Source organism: Oncorhynchus kisutch, unplaced genomic scaffold (genome assembly GCF_002021735.2).
Source record: "Oncorhynchus kisutch isolate 150728-3 unplaced genomic scaffold, Okis_V2 scaffold2600, whole genome shotgun sequence".
Classification (NCBI taxonomy): Eukaryota; Metazoa; Chordata; class Actinopteri; order Salmoniformes; family Salmonidae; genus Oncorhynchus; species Oncorhynchus kisutch.
The window spans coordinates 1022-25770 of NW_022264545.1; the positions used below are offsets into that span (position 1 = coordinate 1022).

The 24749-nt window shown below is 45.2% G+C and overlaps 1 protein-coding gene across 1 annotated transcript; it reads left to right on the top strand.

Moving 5' to 3' along the window:
• Positions 1-1846: 1846 nt before the first annotated feature.
• Positions 1847-21219, top strand: LOC109879602 (centrosomal protein of 112 kDa-like; the record flags this gene model as incomplete). Its single annotated transcript, XM_031819787.1, has 4 exons — positions 1847-1946; positions 2502-2620; positions 7987-8130; positions 21211-21219. Coding segments are annotated over 4 exons (372 nt in total), but the record flags the coding sequence as incomplete, so codon positions are not given.
• Positions 21220-24749: the final 3530 nt, after the last annotated feature.

The window sequence follows — 24749 nt, forward strand, 5'->3', positions numbered from 1 at the left end:
CATTCTGAAGGCCAGCATTTCAGCCTTCCTCACTGTCCAGTCAGTTATTTCTGAGGGGGAAACAGTTATTTAAATGAGAATTGGATAACAAACATTTCAATTTGAGAGTCTACGCCAGATAAGGAACAGTACATTACCTCTGAGGATACTTCACAACTTTGGATCCAGCACTAGGGATTTAAGGAGATGCTGTTAGGTACAGGTTTACTGACTTCATGGGATACAACATTAAAAGAGGGCTGAGCTGTGTCTCCTGGAGAGTAGCGGGTGTTGGACAAGACCTCTCTGCCTCATTCATAGCTGTTATGGTTCTGAAAAATACATCTGAATGGAGGTAGAACAGGATCAGGAAAGATCTGCTTAATCATATCACCTGGCTCCTCGAACTCAGGGACCATTTTTCTCTGCTTAATCCAAGGGACATTTTTTTCCTGCTTAATCCAGGGAACCAGTTTTTCTGCCTGATCTAAGGGACCTGTGCTTGCTGCCTGATCTTGGGGACCTTAGCTTGCTGCCTGATCCCCTCACTTTGCTGGCTGATTGGAGCGCTTGACCCGGGTGATGTACTGGGCCGAACGCACTACCCTCTGTAGTGCTTTGCGGTCGGAGGCAGAGAAGTTGCCGTACCAGGCAGTGATGCAACCCGTCAGGATGCTCTCAATGGTGCAGCTGTAAAACCTTTGAGAACCTGAGGACCCATGCCAACTCTTTTCAGTCTCCTGAGGGGGAATAGGTTTTGTCGTGCCCTCTTCGACTTTCTTCATGTGCTTGGACCATGTTAGTTTGTTGGTGATGTGGACACCAAGGATATTGAAGCTCTCATCCTGCTCCACTACAGCCCCGTCGATGAGAATGGGGGCGTGCTCGGTCCTTCTTTTCCTGTAGTCCACAATCATCTCCTTAGTTTTGATCACGTTGAGGGAGAGGTTGTTATTCTGGCACCACCCGGCCAGGTCTCTGACCTCCTCCTTAAAGGCTGTCTCATCGTTGTCGGCGATCAGGCCTACCACTTTTATGTCATCAGCAAACTTAATGATGGTGTTGGAGTCGTGCCTGGCCATGCAGTCATGAGTGAACAGGGAGTACATGAGGGGACTGAGCACATACCTCTGAGGCCCTTTAACTGTGAGGGTGCTGCTCTCTCCTTGTATTGGCACCTTCACTCGTCTAGCTTTCAGTTAGAGACAGCTGGTGGCAATCAGTCAGGCAATCTCAATCTCAGGTGTAGCAATTATACAATATTGCTCCATTATGGACCCTGTCAAGAAACAACCCCTAGCCCGTTCCCCAGGCACTTCATGTAGATCTGAAAGAATTGGATAGGTGTGGTTGTCCACCCGGCTGATTATTTTGCCATCTTGCTTATACCTATCCAATCCTTTCAGATCTACACAAGTGTCTAGTGCTAGGGGTTGGTTCTGGACGGGGCCTTGGGCTACTAATTTAAGTGGTTCACTTTCAATAAGTCTAGCTTGCAAAGGTATGAGGACACACATTTTGCACCCACCACAGTGCACTGAAATCATGTTGAAGCACATCATTTCTACTGAGCATGTTCCTGAATGTTATGCTCAGATATGTCCTGTATATCTGCATACCCAGGCAGGTAGCCCAGTGTTTAGAGCGTTGGACTTGTAACCGAAAGGTTGCAAGATCGAATCCCCGAGCGGACTAGGTAAAAACCTGTCTTTAAAGGTAAAGGTTCTAAAATAAAATAACCACCTGAACAAAAACAGTAGATGAGAAATGAAGGAAGAGCTGAATATGAGGTGTGTCCGGAACAACACTATTTATACAACATTTTGCAGCTCTATGAAACAACATGTAACCCCCTTTTCCACTTTAGATTTTAGACCGTAAGAATGGCGAGATCGATGAGCTGAAGACCATGTACAGAGCCAAGCACAAGGAATCGGAGGAGAGTGTGCGCAAGCTGGAGAAGAAAGGTGAGAGGTCGTGGGGTCATAGTGGGGGTCGAGCCTGGAGGCAGACTCAAGGGGATATTTACACCAGTGTGTCTCTGCACACTCAGAGTAAAACCCCAGTTTAAACTCAGTGTTACTGTTACAGGGTGAGACCCCACTGGTGTGGCCCGATGCTACCCAGCTGTGCTCCTTCTAACAGCACGTTTATGAGACTCTGATATTTCACACTTGTCATAAACAGATTCTTTAGTGACAGTGCATGTTGTACAGTACACTTCCAGCACAGAGCGATTTAGTTGCAGACGTTCTCTATACTCAGCTTTAACCCATTTATACTATGGGAGATTGGAGATATTCTCAGTGCTGACATACAATATGAAACAACAATGACGAGGGATACAAAAAGTGACTTTCACAGAACTTGCTTGAAGTAGTGTGAAAGAAACAAATGTTGTGTGTGTGTGGGCCCTGAGGCTGGGCCTTACTGAGTTCTCTGTCTGTGTGTGTGTGTGGGCCCTGAGGCTGGGCCTTACTGAGTTCTCTGTCTGTGTGTGTGTGTTGTTTTTCCATCCACAGTTCAAAGCGTGGTGCGCGAGTCCCAGGTCATCCGTGAGAGCAAAGAGAAGCAGATCGGCGAGCTGAAGAAGATGTCAGATCAGAGCACCGACTCCCTGAAAAACGAGTGGGAGAAAAAGGTAAAAGAAAGTTGAAGGGCTGAAGTCGATTTCCAACCAGCCCTAGCCCCTAAGCACTCCTAAGCCTGAGGAAGGCTGCAATAGAAGGATTTGAAAGGGCGGAATCTGGGCTGACCTCAACCAAGCCAGGTTCAGTATAGAGCTGGGAAATCTTTATTCTAGACGTTTCATTGTAGGCTCACTCGGCCAGGCCTGTGTGTTTTCTTTTACTGAAAAAATAATGTTAGTACTTCTTCTCTAAATTGTCTTTTCAGTCCCGCTAACTCTAGTTAACTAAGCTGCTCAATGAGATCTGAAATGACATTTTCCCTTATCTGTTCAGGGTCACCAAGAGCATGATAGTGAAATCCATAAGGGAAGCTCTGCTTAGATGTATGAGAAAGAGTAACTCTTCTGCCCTCTTAAGGATCTGCCCCCTTTTTAAAATGTTCACCTAAAATGACATACCCAAGTCTAACTGCCTGTAGCTCAGGCCCTGAAGCAAGGATATGCATATTCTTGATACCATTTGAAAGGAAACACTTTGAAGTTTGTGGAAATGTGAAATTAATGTTGGAGAATATAACACATTACATCTGGTAAAGATAATACAAAGAAAAAAACATGCATTTTTTTGTATTCTTTTTTTGTTGTATCATCTTTGAAATTCAAGCAAAGGGCCATAATGTATTATTCCAGCCCAGGCACAATTTATCCAATGAACCATTGTATTTCTGTTCAATTCTTTTACATCAAAACTGCCCAAATGTGCCTAATTGGTTTATTAATAACTTTTCAATTTCATAACTGTGTGCACACTAGCATGGTATTCTTTCAATGTAATAGCTACTGTAAATTGGACAGTGCAGTTAGATTAACAAGAATTTAAGCTTTCTGACAATATCAGATATGTCTATGTCCTGGGAAATGTTCTTAATTGCAACCTCATGCTAATCGTATTAGCCTATGTTAGCTCAAACGTCCTGAGTGTGGGACACCTATCCGTAGAGATCCTTAAGAGGTTTTAAAAGAAGGTCTCTCGCCCCGGAATAAGGGGTGACTTGATATTAGAAGTCGACCGATTAATCGGAATGGCCGATTTCAAGTTTTCATAACAATCGGAAATCTGTATTTTGGACACCCATTTGGCCGATATTTTCTATATATATTTTTTTTTACACCTTTATTTAATCTTTATTTAACTAGGCAAGTCAGTTAAGAACATATTCTTATTTTCAATGACGGCCTAGGAACGGTGGGTTAACTGCCTTGTTCAGGGGCAGAACGACAGATTTTTACCTTGTCAGCTCGGGATTCAATCTTGCAACCTTACAGTTAACTAGTCCAACGCTCTAACCACCTGATTACATTGCACTCCACGAGGAGCCTGCCTGTTACGCGAATGCAGTAAGCCAAGGTAAGTTGCTAGCTAGCATTAAAATGATCTTATAACAAACAATCGGTCAATCAATCATAATCACTAGTTAACTACACATGGTTGAGGATATTATTAGTTTATCTAGCATGTCCTGCGTTGCATATAATCGATGCGATGCGTATTCACGAAAAAGGACTGTCGTTGCTCCTATGTGTACCGAACCATAAACATCAATGCCTTTCTTAAAATCAATACACAGAAGTACATATTTTTAAACCTGCATATTAAGCTAAAAGATATCCAGGTTAGCAGGCAATATTAACCAGGTGAAATTGTGTCACTTCTCTTGCGTTCATTGCACACAGAGTCAGTGTATATGCAACAGTTTGGGCCACCTAATTTGCTAGAATTTGACGTAATTAGGACATATCATTGAAGGTTGTGCAATGTAACAGGAATATTTAGACTGGATGGATGCCACCCGTTAGATAAAATACGTAACGGTTAGGTATTTCACTGAAAGAGTAAACGTCTTAGTTTCGAGATGATAGTTTCTGGATTCGACCATATTAATGACCTGTGTGTTATTATGTTATAATTAAGGCTATGATTTGATAGAGCAGTCTGACTGAGCGATGGTAGGCAGCAGCAGGCTCGTAAGCATTCATTCAAAAAGCACTTTCTTGCGTTTGACAGCAGCTCTTCGCAATGCTTTGGTTCTCCCCAGACCTGACTGCCCTTAACCAACACAAAAACATCCTATGGCGTTCTGCATTAGCATCGAACAGCCCCCGTGATATGCAGCTGTTCAGGGAAGCTAGAAATCATTATACACAGGCAGTTAGAAAAGCCAAGGCTAGCTTTTTCAAGCAGAAATTTGCTTCCTGCAACACTAACTCAAAAAAGTTCTGGGACACTGTAAAGTCCATGGAGAATAAGAACACCTCCTCCCAGCTGCCCACTGCACTGAAGATAGGAAACACTGTCACCACTGATAAATCCACCATAATTGAGAATTTCAATAAGCATTTTTCTACGGCTGGCCATGCTTTCCACCTGGCTACTCCTACCCCGGACAACAGCACTGCACCCCCAACAGCAACTCGCCCAAGCCTTCCCCATTTCTCCTTCTCCCAAATCCATTCAGCTGATGTTCTGAAAGAGCTGCAAAATCTGGACCCCTACAAATCAGCCGGGCTAGACAATCTGGACCCTTTCTTTCTAAAATTATCTGCCGAAATTGTTGCCACCCCTATTACTAGCCTGTTCAACCTCTCTTTCGTGTCGTCTGAGATTCCCAAAGATTGGAAAGCAGCTGCGGTCATCCCCCTCTTCAAAGGGGGGGACACTCTTGACCCAAACTGCTACAGACCTATATCTATCCTACCGTGCCTTTCTAAGGTCTTCGAAAGCCAAGTCAACAAACAGATTACAGACCATTTCGAATCTCACCATACCTTCTCTGCTATGCAATCCGGTTTCAGAGCTGGTCATGGGTGCACCTCAGCCACGCTCAAGGTCCTAAACGATATCTTAACCGCCATCGATAAGAAACATTACTGTGCAGCCGTATTCATTGATCTGGCCAAGGCTTTCGACTCTGTCAATCACCATATCCTCATCGGCAGACTCGACAGCCTTGGTTTCTCAAATGATTGCCTCGCCTGGTTCACCAACTACTTCTCTGATAGAGTTCAGTGTGTCAAATCGGAGGGTCTGCTGTCCGGACCTCTGGCAGTCTCTATGGGGGTGCCACAGGGTTCAATTCTTGGACCGACTCTCTTCTCTGTATACATCAATGAGGTCGCTCTTGCTGCTGGTGAGTCCCTGATCCACCTCTACGCAGACGACACCATTCTGTATACTTCCGGCCCTTCTTTGGACACTGTGTTAACAACCCTCCAGGCAAGCTTCAATGCCATACAACTCTCCTTCAACCGATCGCTACCTGCACCTACCCGCCTGTCCAACATCACTACTCTGGACGGCTCTGACTTAGAATACGTGGACAACTACAAATACTTAGGTGTCTGGTTAGACTGTAAACTCTCCTTCCAGACCCATATCAAACATCTCCAATCCAAAGTTAAATCTAGAATTGGCTTCCTATTTCGCAACAAAGCATCCTTCACTCATGCTGCCAAACATACCCTTGTAAAACTGACCATCCTACCAATCCTCGACTTTGGCGATGTCATTTACAAAATAGCCTCCAATACCCTACTCAACAAATTGGATGCAGTCTATCACAGTGCAATCCGTTTTATCACCAAAGCCCCATATACTACCCACCATTGCGACCTGTACGCTCTCGTTGGCTGGCCCTCGCTTCATACTCGTCGCCAAACCCACTGGCTCCATGTCATCTACAAGACCCTGCTAGGTAAAGTCCCCCCTTATCTCAGCTCGCTGGTCACCATAGCATCTCCCACCTGTAGCACACGCTCCAGCAGGTATATCTCTCTAGTCACCCCCAAAACCAATTCTTTCTTTGGCCGCCTCTCCTTCCAGTTCTCTGCTGCCAATGACTGGAACGAACTACAAAAATCTCTGAAACTGGAAACACTTATCTCCCTCACTAGCTTTAAGCACCAACTGTCAGAGCAGCTCACAGATTACTGCACCTGTACATAGCCCACCTATAATTTAGCCCAAACAACTACCTCTTTCCCAACTGTATTTAATTTTAATTAATTAATTTATTTTGCTCCTTTGCACCCCATTATTTTTTATTTCTACTTTGCACATTCTTCCATTGCAAAACTACCATTCCAGTATTTTACTTGCTATATTGTATTTACTTTGCCATCATGGCCTTTTTTGCCTTTACCTCCCTTCTCACCTCATTTGCTCACATTGTATATAGACTTGTTTATACTGCATTATTGACTGTATGTTTGTTTTTACTCCATGTGTAACTCTGTGTCGTTTTATCTGTCGAACTGCTTTGCTTTATCTTGGCCAGGTCGCAATTGTAAATGAGAACTTGTTCTCAACTTGCCTACCTGGTTAAATAAAGGTAAAATAAAATAAATAAATAAATAAAATGCTTCATGCATTGCGCTGTTTATGACTTCAAGCCTTTCAACTCCCGAGATTAGGCTGGTGTAACCGATGTGAAATGGCTAGCTAGTTAGCAGGGTGCGCGCTAATAGCATTTCAAACGTCACTCGCTCTGAGACTTGGAGTGGTTGTTCCCCCTGCTCTGCATGGGTAACGCTGCTTCGAGGGTGCCTGTTATCGTTGTGTTCCTGGTTCGAGCCCAGGTAGGAGCGAGGAGAGGGACGGAAGCTATACTGTTACACTGGCAATACTAAAGTGCCTATAAGAACATCCAATAGTCAAAGGTTAATGAAATACAAAAGGTATAGAGAGAATTAGTCCTATAATTCCTATAATAACTACAACCTAAAACTTCTTACCTGGGAATATTGAAGACTCATGTTAAAAGGAACCACCAGCTTTCATATGTTCTCATGTTCTGAGCAAGGAACTTAAACGTTAGCTTTCTTACATGGCACATATTGCACTTTTACTTTCTTCTCCAACACTTTGTTTTTGCATTATTTAAACCAAATTGAACATGTTTCATTATTTATTTGAGGCTAAATTTATTTTATTGATGTTATTATTATTAAGTTAAAATAAGTGTTCATTCAGTATTGTTGTAATTGTCATTATTACAAATACATTTTTAAAAATCGGCCGATCAATCGGCATCAGCTTTTTTTTGGTCCTCCAATAATCGGTATCGACGTTGGAAAAATAATAATCGGTCGACCTCTACTTGATATATCTATTGAAATTGAGAGCGAGACAGAGAGACACAGGGAGAGACAGACTCAGAGAGACAGACGCAGAGAGAGAGAGACGCAGAACAGGCCAGAGTTGGTACAGTAGAATGTCTCTGATTGGACACCTGGGCCAGTGGAGGTAGCCAAGGTACCACACGTAGTAGCTGTGATAGGCTGACTGATGCTGTGGTGTCCATTGCCCCTCCTCCCCCCAGCTGCACGCGGCGGTGGCGGGCATGGAGCAAGAGAAGTTTGACCTGCAGAAGAAGCAAACGGAGAACATTCAGGTGCTGCTGGAGGACACCAACCAGAGGCTGGCCAAGATGGAGGCTGAGTATGGCGCCCAGACACAGGCTACCGTGAGTGGGGGAGATTGGGGAAGTTGGAGGAACACTGTTTTCACCATCAGTAACACTTACTGTATACACCCTCTGTCTCATGTTTGAACACGCCCCTCATAAAGTGTTTGCGGACAAGCAGATCTGACATGAAGGGTGAGGTGTCCTATCTTACAGTTGAAGTCAGAAGTTTACATACACTTACGTTGGAGTCATTAAAACTCGTTTTTCAACCACTCCACATTTCTTGTTAACAAACTATAGTTTTGGCAAGTCGGTTAGGATATCTACTTTGTGCATGACACAGGTAATTTTTCCAACAATTGTTTGCAGACAGTTTATTTCACTTATAATTCACTATATCCAAATTCCAGTGGGTCAGAAGTTTACATACACTAAGTTGACTGTGCCTTTAAACAGCTTGGAAAATTCCAGAAAATTATGTCATGGCCTTTGAAGCTTTTGATAGGCTCATTGACATCATTTGAGTCAATTGGAGGTGTACCTGTGGATGTATTTCAAACTCAGGGAATATTTGCTTGACATCATGGGAAAATCCCCAAAAATTGTAGACATCCACAAGTCTGGTTCATCCTTGGGAGCAATTTCCAAACGCCTGAAGGTACCACGTTCATCTGTACAAACAATAGTATGCAAGTATAAACAGCATGGGGGGGGGGGGGCAGACTACGGTTTGCAACTGCACATGGGGACAAAGATCGTACTTTTGAGAGAAATGTCCTCTGGTCTGATGAAAGAAAAATAGAACTGTTTGGCCACAATGACCATCGTTATGTTTGGAGGAAAAAGGGGGAGGCTTGTAGCCAAAGAACACCATCCCAACCGTGAAGCATGTTGGTGGCAGCATCATGTTGTGGGGGTGCTTTGCTGCAGGAGGGACTGGTTCACATAATAGATGGCAACATGAGGAAGGAAAATTATGTGGATATATTGAAGCAACATCTCAAGACATCAGTTAAGTTAAAGCTTGGTCGGAAATGGGACTTCCAAATGGACAATGACCCCAAGCATACTTCCAAAGTTGTGGTAAAATGGCTTAAGGACAACAAAGTCAAGGTATTGGAGTGGCCATCACAAAGTCCTGACCTCAATCCTATTGACAATTTGTGGGAAGAACTGAAAAAGTATGTACGAGCAAGGAGTCCTACAAACCAGACTCAGTTTCACCAGCTCTGTCAGGAGGAATTGGCCACAATTCACCCAATTTATTGTGGGAAGCTTGTGGAAGGCTACCCGAAACATTTGACCCAAGTTCAACAATTTAAAGGCAATGCTACCGAATACTAATTGAGTGTATTTAAACTTCTGACCCACTGGGAATGTGATAAAAGAAATAAAAGCTGAAACAAATCATTCTCTTTTCTATTATTCTGACATTTTACATTCTTAAAATAAAGTGGTGATCCTATCTGGCCTATAACAGGGACTTTTTACTGAGATTAAATGTCAGGAATTGTGAAAAACTGAGTTTAAATGTATTTGGCTAAGGTGTATGTAAACTTCTGACTTCAACTTTACCGAATCCCATCTAACCTGAGAGAGAGAGAGAGAGAGAGAGAGTGTGTGTGTGTGTGTGTGTGTGTGTGTGTGTGTGTGTGTGTGTGTTAAGGACCTAAGGTGGGACAAAGTAGGGGTGGGGGATTAGGTATGGATGATCAGCAACAGGGGCCATTCAGACACAGTACAGTACTTCATGAATTTAGCTTCTGTTATGACATTCAGCAGCTTTCACAATTAACGTGTACATACCTACACACACACACACTTTCTCTCACTTTCGCTCTCACACACACACATTCTCTATCTCCGTCTCTCACACACGCAGATATTTGCATTCAATAGCTTTCACAGGTAAAGTGTACTCCTACCCATACACACACAGTTTCTCTCTTTCACTCTATATATCTATCTCACACACACACACACACACACACACATGTGCAGCGAGATAGTCTGTCAGCAGGATGGAATTTAAGAAGCATCAAAAGCGGGCCTGCGAGGCCGGGTAAGACCCCTCTTTAATAATTAAACACAGTCTATAGCCAGGTGAGGCCCGCAACATGAAAGGGCCCTCTTTCACTGGAAATTAGGTGCTCTACCCCTGTTAGTTTAGGCTGACCTCCACACAGAGGTACACATGCACGGGCGTGCACTCACACTCTCATACACACACACACACACACTCCTGTTCTCTTCATAACAAATGTCAGCTGAGGTGAGGTAGCTCTGAACTCCCCCTCTCTATTTGATGTCTCAGTATCCAAGCCCTCTGAATTATTTTGTTTGTTTTTCATCATGCAACCGTGTGCAGTGTTTCTGGTGCTTGCCAAAAAACTAAAGGTAAAGTGAAGTTTATCAAAGCCATCTGACAGAGTGAGAGTTTCAACATATAACACACACATTTTCACAGAGGCTTCTTACCCAAAGAAAGGTGTTTTGACACCTGTAATTGTTTTAGAACTTGTCTGGTGTCTAGAACAGTTCAGGTAGAGCAGCTGCTAGTGTGTATGTCAACATGAAGACAAGCGGAAATATGACTGAAATCTCTTTGTTTGTGCTTGTCTGTGTGAGTCAACGGAGACAAAGAGAACAGAGCATGTCCCTGACAGGCCACTACAGTATTCCTGTACCATAACAGCATCTCTAACTGCATCACATCTTCTGCTGGTGTGTAATATGTGGGAATATGTTTAAGTCTTCTGCTGGTGTGTAATATGTGGGAATATGTTTAAGTCTTCTGCTGGTGTGTAATATGTGGGAATATGTTTAAGTCTTCTGCTGGTGTGTAATATGTGGTAATATGTTTAAGTCTTCTGCTGGTGTGTTGATCCCTGCCTACAGACAGAAACTAAAACAAGAAGCTCCCGCGCTGAGGTCTGTTTAACGCTGGTCCGACCAATCTGATTCCACACTCCAAGACTGCTTCCATCACGTGGACTGGGATATGTTCCGTATTGCGTCAGACGACAACATTGACGAATACGCTGATTCGGTGTGCGAGTTCATTAGAACGTGCGTTGAAGATGTCGTTCCCATAGCAACGATTAAAACATTCCCAAACCAGAAACCCTGGATTGATGGCAGCATTCGCGTGAAACTGAAAGCGCGAACCACTGCTTTTAATCAGGGCAAGGTGACTGGAAACATGACCGAATACAAACAGTGTAACTATTCCCTCCGCAAGGCAATCAAACAAGCTAAGCGTCAGTATAGAGACAAAGTAGAATCTCAATTCAACGGCTCAGACACAAGAGGTACAGTGCCTTGCGAAAGTATTCGGCCCCCTTGAACTTTGCGACCTTTTGCCACATTTCAGGCTTCAAACATAAAGATATAAAACTGTAATTTTTTGTGAAGAATCAACAACAAGTGGGACACAATCATGAAGTGGAACGACATTTATTGGATATTTCAAACTTTTTTAACAAATCAAAAACTGAAAAATTGGGCGTGCAAAATTATTCAGCCCCCTTAAGTTAATACTTTGTAGCGCCACCTTTTGCTGCGATTACAGCTGTAAGTCGCTTGGGGTATGTCTCTATCAGTTTTGCACATCGAGAGACTGAAATTTTTTCCCATTCCTCCTTGCAAAACAGCTCGAGCTCAGTGAGGTTGGATGGAGAGCATTTGTGAACAGCAGTTTTCAGTTCTTTCCACAGATTCTCGATTGGATTCAGGTTTGGACTTTGACTTGGCCATTCTAACACCTGGATATGTTTATTTTTGAACCATTCCATTGTAGATTTTGCTTTATGTTTTGGATCATTGTCTTGTTGGAAGACAAGTCTCTGTCCCAGTCTCAGGTCTTTTGCAGACTCCATCAGGTTTTCTTCCAGAATGGTCCTGTATTGGCTCCATCCATCTTCCCATCTATTTTAACCATCTTCCCTGTCCCTGCTGAAGAAAAGCAGGCCCAAACCATGATGCTGCCACCACCATGTTTGACAGAGAGTGGATGGCTGTTCAGGGTGATGAGCTATGTAGCTTTTACGCCAAACATAACGTTTTGCATTGTTGCCAAAATGTTCAATTTTGGTTTCATCTGACCAGAGCACCTTCTTCCACATGTTTGGTGTGTCTCCCAGGTGGCTTGTGGCAAACTTTAAATGACACTTTTTATGGATATCTTTAAGAAATGTCTTTCTTCTTGCCACTCTTCCGTAAAGGCCAGATTTGTGCAATATACGACTGATTGTTGTCCTATGGACAGAGTCTCCCACCTCAGCTGTAGATCTCTGCAGTTCATCCAGAGTGATCATGGGCCTCTTGGCTGCATCTCTGATCAGTCTTCTCCTTGTATGAGCTGAAAGTTTAGAGGGACGGCCAGGTCTTGGTAGATTTGCAGTGGTCTGATACTCCTTCCATTTCAATATTATCGCTTGCACAGTGCTCCTTGGGATGTTTAAAGCTTGGGAAATCTTTTTGTATCCAAATCCGGCTTTAAACTTCTTCACAACAGTATCTCGGACCTGCCTGGTGTGTTCCTTGTTCTTCATGATGCTCTCTGCGCTTTTAACGGACCTCTGAGACTATCACAGTGCAGGTGCATTTATACGGAGACTTGATTACACACAGGTGGATTGTATTTATCATCATTAGTCATTTAGGTCAACATTGGATCATTCAGAGATCCTCACTGAACTTCTGGAGAGAGTCTGCTGCACTGAAAGTAAAGGGGCTGAATAATTTTGCACGCCCAATTTTTCCGTTTTTGAGTTGTTAAAAAAGTTTGAAATATCCAATAAATGTCGTTCCACTTCATGATTGTGTCCCACTTGTTGTTGATTCTTCACAAAAAAATACAGTTTTATATCTTTATGTTTGGAGCCTGAAATGTGGCAAAAGGTCGCAAAGTTCAAGGGGGCCGAATACTTTCGCAAGGCACTGTATGTGGCAGGGTCTACAGTCAATCACGGATTACAAAAAGAAAACCAGCACCGTCACGGACCAGGATGTCTTGCTCCCAGGCAGACTAAATAACTTCTTTGCCCGCTTTGAGGACAATACAGTGCCACTGACACTGCCCGCAACTAAAACATGCGGACTCTCCTTCACTGCAGCCGACGTGAGGAAAACATTTAAACTTGTCAACCCTCGCAAGGCTGCAGGCCCAGACGGCATCCCCAGCCGCGCCCTCAGAGCATGCGCAGACCAGCTGGCTGGTGTGTTTACGGACATATTCAATCAATCCCTATCCCAGGCTGTTGTTCCCACATGCTTCAAGAGGGCCACCATTGTTCCTGTTCCCAAGAAAGCTAAGGTAACTGAGCTAAACGACTACTGCCCCGTAGCACTCACTTACGTCATCATGAAGTGCTTTGAGAGACTAGTCAAGGACCATATCACCTCCACCCTACCTGACACCCTAGACCCACTCCAATTTGCTTACCGCCCAAATAGGTCCACAGACGATGCAATCTCAACCACACTGCACACTGCCCTAACCCATCTGGACAAGAGGAATACCTATGTGAGAATGCTGTTCATCGACTACAGCTCGGCATTTAACACCATAGTGCCCTCCAAGTTCGTCATCAAGCTCGAGACCCTGGGTCTCGACCCCGCCCTGTGCAACTGGGTACTGGACTTCCTGACGGGCAGCCCCCAGGTGGTGAGGGTAGGCAACAACATCTCCACCCCGCTGATCCTCAACACTGGGGCCCCACAAGGGTGCGTTCTGAGCCCTCTCCTGTACTCCCTGTTCACCCACGACTGCGTGGCCACGCACGCCTCCAACTCAATCATCAAGTTTGCGGACGACACAACAGTGGTAGGCTTGATTACCAACAACGACGAGACGGCCTACAGGATGGAGGTGAGGGCCCTCAGAGTGTGGTGTCAGGAAAATAACCTCACACTCAACGTCAACAAAACTAAGGAGATGATTGTGGACTTCAGAAAACAGCAGAGGGAACACCCCCCTATCCACATCGATGGAACAGTAGTGGAGAGGGTAGTAAGTTTTAAGTTCCTCGGCGTACACATCACAGACAAACTGAATTGGTCCACCCACACAGACAGCATCGTGAAGAAGGCGCAGCAGCGCCTCTTCAACCTCAGGAGGCTGAAGAAATTCGGCTTGTCACCAAAAGCACTCACAAACTTCTACAGATGCACAATCGAGAGCATCCTGTCGGGCTGTATCACCGCCTGGTACGGCAACTGCTCCGCCCACAACCGTAAGGCTCTCCAGAGGGTAGTGAGGTCTGCACAACGCATCACCGGGGGCAAACTACCTGCCCTCCAGGACACCTACACCAACCGATGTCACAGGAAGGCCATAAAGATCATCAAGGACAACAACCACCCGAGCCACTGCCTGTTCACCTCGCTATCATCCAGAAGGCGAGGTCAGTACAGGTGCATCAAAGCTGGGACCGAGAGACTGAAAAACAGCTTCTATCTCAAGGCCATCAGACTGTTAAACAGCCACCACTAACATTGAGTGGCTGTTGCCAACACACTGACTCAACTCCAGCCACTTTAATAATGGGAATTGATGGGAAATGATGTAAAATATATCACTAGCCACTTTAAACAATGCTACCTAATATAATGTTTACATACCCTACATTATTCATCTCATATGTATACGTATATACTGTACTCTCAATCATCTACTGCATCCTTATGTAATACATGTATCACTAGCCACTTTAACTATGCCACTTTGTTTACATACTCATCTCATATGTATATACTGCACTCAATACCATCTACTGTATCTTGCCTATGCCGCTCTGTACCATCACTCATTCATATATCTTTATGTACATATTCTTTATCCCCTTACACTTGTGTCTATAAGGTAGTAGTTTTGGAATTGTTAACTAGATTACTTGTTGGTTATTACTGCATTGTTGGAACTAGAAGCACAAGCATTTCGCTACACTCGCACTAACATCTGCTAACCATGTGTATGTGACAAATAAAAATTTGATTTGATTTGATTTAATATGTGGGAATATGTTTAAGTCTTCTGCTGGTGTGTAATATGTGGGAATATGTTTAAGTCTTCTGCTGGTGTGTAATATGTGGGAATATGTTTAAGTCTTCTGCTGGTGTGTAATATGTGAGAATATGTTTAAGTCTTCTGCTGGTGTGTAATATGTGGGAATATGTTTAAGTCTTCTGCTGGTGTGTAATATGTGGGAATATGTTTAAGTCTTCTGCTGGTGTGTAATATGTGGGAATATGTTTAAGTCTTCTGCTGGTGTGAAATATGTGGGAATATGTTTAAGTCTTCTGCTGGTGTGTAATATGTGGGAATATGTTTAAGTCTTCTGCTGGTGTGTAATATGTGGGAATATGTTTAAGTCTTCTGCTGGTGTGTAATATGTGGGAATATGTTTAAGTCTTCTGCTGGTGTGTAATATGTGGGAATATGTTTAAGTCTTCTGCTGGTGTGTAATATGTGGGAATATGTTTAAGTCTTCTGCTGGTGTGTAATATGTGGGAATATGTTTAAGTCTTCTGCTGGTGTGTAATATGTGGGAATATGTTTAAGTCTTCTGCTGGTGTGTAATATGTGGGAATATGTTTAAGTGAGACCACCTCTTTAACTGGCGTTGGTAGGTCATCCATCACTGAATATTGAGTTTCATTATGTTACGCAACTTGTCTTTGATAAATATTTTGGGCACCAAATGAACCAATTTTTATTTATTTAAAGAAGACCCATATTATGCTAGTTAAATTTATGAAGGACTCAGGAGAGCAAAGCTAATATGTAGCCTATCACTACACACTTGTCACTTTGTGTCTGTCTCTCTGAAGGAGCCCATTAGTGGAGTTCAGTGCCGGTAATGTAATGTGCTGCTAACACCTGGTGCTCAGGGGAGTGCGCCAAACACACACACACACACACACAGCCTCTCCGTCTCATCCCATGCCATGGCGTTAAGTGTCAGCACACGTCCTGGCTCAGGCCTCCTTCGTTCCCCCTTCATTTTCTTAAGGCACTCTTGTTGGCCGTTTGCAGACAATTTACAAAGGACCCCTCTCACGTGGCCTGACGGCCCTGGCCGTCCCTCTCTGTCCCAAAATCACACAGAGCTCTCCTGTCTCAGTCAGCTCTCATCGGTTAGAGGACTGCACACTCCCCATCCAGCCACTTTGTCATCACATGTATCAACCTGCGAATGCGCTGCATTCCAAACTGTCACACAGAGAGTAGGTGTTTTTGGTTTCCCATTGGTTCTGGGAACGAAGCATTCAGTTTCCTGACCGGTAAAATTGAACGTTTTTAAATGTTCTGAGAATAGCCTATTCTGGGAACGTACATTTTTTGTTGTAGTGAGGTTGTGATAACATTTTACTATGGTTTCCTGAAAGTTTTCCTGGGAGGTTTTATTAATGTTCTGACAATGGAAATTGTAGGTTATTTTGAGGTTTTTGAATAACTTTCACTGAAAGTTTCAGTAAGACTTTTATTAACACTACTAACTTAGTTTGGGTTCACCTTTTTAACTCCAAGCACAGAAAGGATGCATGAACATTTTCTTAGGCATTAGTCATGCAAATTAGTCATGCAAATACATTTATTGTGGCACGGCATCAGTGAGATTCAAACCTATGATCTTCTGATCTCTATCTATAGAATTAGTCAACTGCGCCACCAGGAAAGAGAGCTAGCATGCCATGTTTTTTAAAAACTCTAACAAAGCTGTTCACTTTAGTATATTCAAACAGACCCCATTTCAAAGTCAACATTCAGGTCAACATTCACAAGGCCGCTGGGCCAGACAAATTACCAGGGCGTGTACTCAGAGCATGTTGGAAAGTGTCTTCACTGACATTTTCAACCTGTCCCTGACCGAGTCTGTAATACCTACGTTTCAAGCAGATCACAATAGTCCCTGTGCCCAAGAACGCCAAGGTAACCTGCCTACATGACTACTGCCCCTTAGCACTCACATCTGTAGCTATGAAGTGTTTTGAAAGTCTGGTCATGGCTCACATCAACACCATTATTCCAGAAACCTTAGACCCACTACAATTTGCATACCACCCCAACAGATCCACAGAAAACGCAATCTCTATTGCACTCAACACTACCCTTTCCCAACTGGACAAAAGGAAACCCTACGTGAGAATACTGTTAGTTGACTACAGTTCAGGGTTCAACACCATAGTGCCCTCAAAGCTCATCACTAAGCTAAGGACCCTGTGACTAAACACCTTCCTCTGCATCTGGATCCTGGACTTCCTGACGGGCCGCCTCCAGGTGGTAAAGGTAGGCAACAACACATCTGCTATGCTGATCCTCAACATGGGGCCCCTCAGGGGTGCGTACTTAGTCCCCTCCTGTACTCCCTCTTCACCCACACGACTTCGTGGCCACGCACGACTCAAAAACCATCATTAAGTTTGCAGATGACACAAGTGTGGTAGCCCTGATCACCGACAACGATGAGACAGCCTATATGGTGGAGGTCAGAGACCTGGCAATCACTCCCTCAACGTGATCAAGCCAAAGGATCTGATTGTGGACTACAAGAAAAGGACGGTCGAGCACGCCCCCATTCACATCAATGGGGCTGTAGTGGAGCAGGTCAAGAGCTTCAAGTCCCTTGGTGTCCACATCACCAACAAACCATCCATGGTCCAAACACACTAAGACGGTCGTGAAGAGGGCACGACAACGCCTATTCCCCCTCAGTAGACTGAAAAAATTTGCCATGGGTCCTCAGATCCTTAAAGATATAAAGGTACACCATCGCAAGCATGTTGACTGGTTGCATCACTGCCTGTTAGGTAACTGCTCGGCGTCCGACCTCAAGGCGCAGCTATCCTGCACCATTCCCAGAACATTGTGGGATGGTTGTATGCAAAACAACCATAGGACCACCACACTCTTACCAAGCTCTAAGAAACAAATGGTTCTCAGAACGTTATGTGCTAGCTGGGCAGTCACAATCAGCTGGGTCACAGTCATTAATCACCAAACAGAAGAAAACAGGGACTACATGGACATTTTTGTTTTCCTATGCAAAATGTTTTGCTATGATTTATCCTAATGAACACGCCCCTGGACTTTGTTTGATCACCCTCGATTGAGTTTAGAATGAGGGTGTCTGTATGATTGGTAATCTGGAGCGGTTGTCTGGTTTATGAAGAATGGGATTAGAGGATTTGGTGGGATTACGTAGGCCAAGAGCAATGAGCTCAACTTCTGTGTGCCCTTTAAACTTGTATTGTGAGGAGGCAGAACTAGGCAGAGCAGGAGAAAGCGAAAGAAACAGCAGCTTGGGGAGAGAGAAAAATGCTTTTGGGAACAAGAGAGAAGATGTTTTCATAGGCAGGCGGAACAGTTGACTTTTTGAAGTCTATTTCTTTAACTTTCTCTTTGAGACTTTGCAGAGGGAATGAAGAGCCTACAGATTCATCAGATGTGTCTTTTAAAACAGTCCCACCTGATAGGATCTATCCCTGGTGCACTGAGGACTTTGATGTCTGCTTAGCTGAGAGTTGGAGAATCTGGTTGCTGAGAAACACAGTCGGTTCAGGCTGACTGTAGAATTGAGCATGAGTTCAGTTGGGTAAACTGTGGTGTGGTGCTGGGATAGTGGGTTTGAGACCAGAGAAGGCTGGTGGGAGGAGCTTCAGGTGGACGGGCTCATTGTAATGACTAGAATGGAACCAATGGAACAAAGTCAAACGTGATTTCCATATGTTTGATACCGTTCCATGTATTCTATTCCAATCTTTACAATGAGCCCGTCCTCCTATGGCTCCTCTCACCAGCCTCTTCTGATACTGGTAAATGGGCTTGGATGATGAGTCACTCATGCTGTAGAACAGTAGGGTGAAATAGAGTTGTACTGGTCTGCTATCTTAATTTGATCACTGTTGTTGCAGAGAATTTTCCTACTCAGCAGGAAATGCAAATTGTAGTGTATTCAAGGTTTAAAAGGCTTCTAACGTTTCTGATTTCCACTTAAAAATGTCAGCCTTGATTTGCCCTAATGAAAAATGTTTCACAAAAATGTCCATTAATTATAATCCACAATTGCAGGATTATTTTCCTGCTGTGAGAAGCAGGGTCCTATTAAAATGGCGCATCTGTAACAGAATTGTTCATCTTGATGGTGGTCAGTGATGTTCATGCTGTCTCATGCTGATGGTCCTCTCCCACTGTATAGGATCAGACAGTGATGTTCATGCTGATGGTCCTCTCCCACTGTATAGGAGCAGACAGTGATGTTCATGCTGTCTCATGCTGATGGTCCTCTCCCACTGTATAGGAGCAGACAGTGATGTTCATGCTGTCTCATGCTGATGGTCCTCTCCCACTGTATAGGAGCAGACAGTGATGTTCATGCTGTCTCATGCTGATGGTCCTCTCCCACTGTATAGGAGCAGACAGTGATGTTCATGCTGTTTCATGCTGATGGTCCTCTCCCACTGTATAGGAGCAGACAGTGATGTTCATGCTGTCTCATGCTGATGGTCCTCTCCCACTGTATAGGAGCAGACAGTGATGTTCATGCTGTCTCATGCTGATGGTCCTCTCCCACTGTATAGGAGCAGACAGTGATGTTCATGCTGTCTCATGCTGATGGTCCTCTCCCACTGTATAGGAGCAGACAGTGATGTTCATGCTGTCTCATGCTGATGGTCCTCTCCCACTGTATAGGAGCAGACAGTGATGTTCATGCTGTCTCATGCTGATGGTCCTCTCCCACTGTATAGGAGCAGACAGTGATGTTTATGCTGTCTCATGCTGATGGTCCTCTCCCACTGTATAGGAGCAGACAGTGATGTTCATGCTGTCTCATGCTGATGGTCCTCTCCCACTGTATAGGAGCAGACACTGATGTTCATGCTGATGGTCCTCTCCCACTGTATAGGAGCAGACAGTGATGTTCATGCTGTCTCATGCTGATGGTCCTCTTCCACTGTATCGGAGCAGACAGTGATGTTCATGCTGATGGTCCTCTCCCACTGTATAGGAGCAGACAGTGATGTTCATGCTGATGGTCCTCTCCCACTGTATAGGAGCAGACAGTGATGTTCATGCTGTCTCATGCTGATGGTCCTCTCCCACTGTATAGGAGCAGACAGTGATGTTCATGCTGTCTCATGCTGATGGTCCTCTCCCACTGTATAGGAGCAGACAGTGATGTTCATGCTGTCTCATGCTGTTGGTCCTCTCCCACTGTATAGGAGCAGACAGTGATGTTCATGCTGTCTCATGCTGATGGTCCTCTCCCACTGTATAGGAGCAGACAGTGATGTTCATGCTGTTTCATGCTGATGGTCCTCTCCCACTGTATAGGGAGCAGACAGTGATGTTCATGCTGTCTCATGCTGATGGTCCTCTCCCACTGTATAGGAGCAGACAGTGATGTTCATGCTGTCTCATGCTGATGGTCCTCTCCCACTGTATAGGAGCAGACAGTGATGTTCATGCTGTCTCATGCTGATGGTCCTCTCCCACTGTATAGGAGCAGACAGTGATGTTCATGCTGTCTCATGCTGATGGTCCTCTCCCACTGTATAGGAGCAGACAGTGATGTTCATGCTGTCTCATGCTGATGGTCCTCTCCCACTGTATAGGAGCAGACAGTGATGTTCATGCTGTCTCATGCTGATGGTCCTCTCCCACTGTATAGGAGCAGACAGTGATGTTCATGCTGTCTCATGCTGATGGTCCTCTCCACTGTATAGGAGCAGACAGTGATGTTCATGCTGTCTCATGCTGATGGTCCTCTCCCACTGTATAGGAGCAGACAGTGATGTTCATGCTGATGGTCCTCTCCCACTGTATAGGAGCAGACAGTGATGTTCATGCTGTCTCATGCTGATGGTCCTCTCCCACTGTATAGGAGCAGACAGTGATGTTCATGCTGATGGGCCTCTCCCACTGTATAGGAGCAGACAGTGATGTTCATGCTGATGGTCCTCTCCCACTGTATAGGAGCAGACAGTGATGTTCATGCTGATGGTCCTCTCCCACTGTATAGGAGCAGACAGTGATGTTCATGCTGTCTCATGCTGATGGTCCTCTCCCACTGTATAGGAGCAGACAGTGATGTTCATGCTGTCTCATGCTGATGGTCCTCTCCCACTGTATAGGACCAGACAGTGATGTTCATGCTGTCTCATGCTGATGGTCCTCTCCCACTGTATAGGACCAGACAGTGATGTTCATGCTGATGGTCCTCTCCCACTGTATAGGAGCAGACAGTGATGTTCATGCTGTCTCATGCTGATGGTCCTCTCCCACTGTATAGGAGCAGACAGTGATGTTCATGCTGATGGGCCTCTCCCACTGTATAGGAGCAGACAGTGATGTTCATGCTGATGGTCCTCTCCCACTGTATAGGAGCAGACAGTGATGTTCATGCTGATGGTCCTCTCCCACTGTATAGGAGCAGACAGTGATGTTCATGCTGTCTCATGCTGATGGTCCTCTCCCACTGTATAGGAGCAGACAGTGATGTTCATGCTGTCTCATGCTGATGGTCCTCTCCCACTGTATAGGACCAGACAGTGATGTTCATGCTGTCTCATGCTGATGGTCCTCTCCCACTGTATAGGACCAGACAGTGATGTTCATGCTGATGGTCCTCTCCCACTGTATAGGAGCAGACAGTGATGTTTATGCTGTCTCATGCTGATGGTCCTCTCCCACTGTATAGGAGCAGACAGTGATGTTCATGCTGTCTCATGCTGATGGTCCTCTCCCACTGTATAGGACCAGACAGTGATGTTCATGCTGTCTCATGCTGATGGTCCTCTCCCACTGTATAGGACCAGACAGTGATGTTCATGCTGATGGTCCTCTCCCACTGTATAGGAGCAGACAGTGATGTTTATGCTGTCTCATGCTGATGGTCCTCTCCCACTGTATAGGAGCAGACAGTGATGTTCATGCTGTCTCATGCTGATGGTCCTCTCCCACTGTATAGGAGCAGACAGTGATGTTTATGCTGTCTCATGCTGATGGTCCTCTCCCACTGTATAGGAGCAGACAGTGATGTTCATGCTGTCTCATGCTGATGGTCCTCTCCACTGTATAGGAGCAGACAGTGATGTTTATGCTGTCTCATGCTGATGGTCCTCTCCCACTGTATAGGAGCAGACAGTGATGTTCATGCTGTCTCATGCTGATGGTCCTCTCCCACTGTAATAGGAGCAGACAGTGATGTTCATGCTGATGGTCCTCTCCCACTGTATTGAAGCAGACAGTGGATGTTCATGCTGTCTCATGCTGATGGTCCTCTTCCACTGTATAGGAGCAGACAGTGATGTTCATGCTGATGTCCTCTCCCACTGTATAGGAGGCAGACAGTGATGTTCATGCTGATGGTCCTCTCCCACTGTATAGGAGCAGACAGTGATGTTCATGCTGTCTCATGCTGATGGTCCTCTCCCACTGTATAGGAGCAGACAGTGATGTTCATGCTGTCTCATGCTGATGGTCCTCTCCCACTGTATAGGAGCAGACAGTGATGTTCATGCTGTCTCATGCTGATGTCCTCTCCCACTGTATAGGAGCAGACAGTGATGTTCATGCTGTCTCATGCTGATGGTCCTCTCCCACTGTATAGGAGCAGACAGTGATGTTCATGCTGTCTCATGCTGATGGTCCTCTCCCACTGTATAGGAGCAGACAGTGATTTTCATGCTGTTTCATGCTGATGGTCCTCTCCCACTGTATAGGAGCAGACAGTGATGTTCATGCTGTCTCATGCTGATGGTCCTCTCCCACTGTATAGGAGCAGACAGTGATGTTCATGCTGTCTCATGCTGATGGTCCTCTCCCACTGTATAGGAGCAGACAGTGATGTCATGCTGTCTCATGCTGATGTCCTCTCCCACTGTATAGGAGCAGACAGTGATGTTCATGCTGTCTCATGCTGATGGTCTCTCCCACTGTATAGGAGCAGACAGTGATGTTCATGCTGTCTCATGGCTGATGGTCCTCTCCCACTGTATAGGAGCAGACAGTGATGTTCATGCTGTCTCATGCTGATGGTCCTCTCCCACTGTATAGGAGCAGACAGTGATGTTCATGCTGTCTCATGCTGATGGTCCTCTCCACTGTAATAGGAAGCAGACAGTGATGTTCATGCTGTCTCATGCTGATGGTCCTCTCCCACTGTATAGGAGGCAGACAGTGATGTTCATGCTGATGGTCCCTCTCCCACTGATAGGAGCAGACATGATGTTCATGCTGGTCTCATGCTGATGGTCCTCTCCCACTGTATAGGAGCAGACAGTGATGTTCATAGCTGATGGGGCCTCTCCCACTGTATAGGAGCAGACAGTGATGTTCATGCTGATGGTCCTCTCCCACTGTATAGGAGCAGACAGTGATGTTCATGCTGATGGTCCTCTCCCACTGTATAGGAGCAGACAGTGATGTTCATGCTGTCTCATGCTGATGGTCTCTCCCACTGTATAGGAGCAGACAGTGATGTTCATGCTGATGGTCCTCTCCCACTGGTATAGGAGCAGACAGTGATGTTCATGCTGTCTCATGTGATGGTCCTCTCCCACTGTATAGGAGCAGACAGTGATGTTCATGCTGATGGCCTCTCCCACTGTATAGGAGCAGACAGTGATGTTCATGCTGATGGTCCTCTCCCACTGTATAGGAGCAGACAGTGATGTTCATGCTGTCTCATGCTGATGGTCCTCTCCCACTGTATAGGAGCAGACAGTGATGTTCATGCTGTCTCATGCTGATGGTCCTCTCCCACTGTATAGGAGCAGACAATGATGTTCATGCTGTCTCATGCTGATGGTCCCTCTCCACTGTATAGGAGCAGACAGTGATGTTCATGCTGATGGTCCTCTCCCACTGTATAGGAGCAGACAGTGATGTTCATTGCTGTCTCATGCTGATGGTTCCTCTCCCACTGTATAGGAGCAGACAGTGATGTTCATGCTGATGGGCCTCTCCCACTGTATAGGAGCAGACAGTGATGTTCATGCTGATGGTCCTCTCCCACTGTATAGGAGCAGACAGTGATGTTCATAGCTGATGGTCCATCTCCCACTGTATAGGAGCAGACAGTGATGTTCATGCTGTCTCATGCTGATGGTCCTCTCCCACTGTATAGGAGCAGACAGTGATGTTCATGCTGATGGTCCCTCTCCCACTGTATAGGAGCAGACAGTGATGTTCATGCTGTCTCATGCTGATGGTCCTCTCCCACTGTATAGGAGCAGACAGTGATGTTCATGCTGATGGGCCTCTCCCAACTGTTATAGGAGCAGACAGTGATGTTCATGCTGATGGTCCTCTCCCACTGTATAGGAGCAGACAGTGATGTTCATGCTGTCTCATGCTGATGGTCCTCTCCCACTGTATAGGAGCAGACAGTGATGTTCATGCTGTCTCATGCTGATGGTCCTCTCCACTGTATAGGAGCAGACAATTGATGTTCATGCTGTCTCATGCTGATGGTCCTCTCCCACTGTATAGGAGCAGACAGTGATGTTTATGCTGTCCTCATGCTGATGGTCCTCTCCCACTGTATAGGAGCAGACAGTGATGTTCATGCTGTCTCATGCTGATGTCCTCTCCCACTGTATTAGGAGCAGACACTGATGTTCATGCTGATGGTCCTCTCCCACTGTATAGGAGCAGACAGTGATGTTCA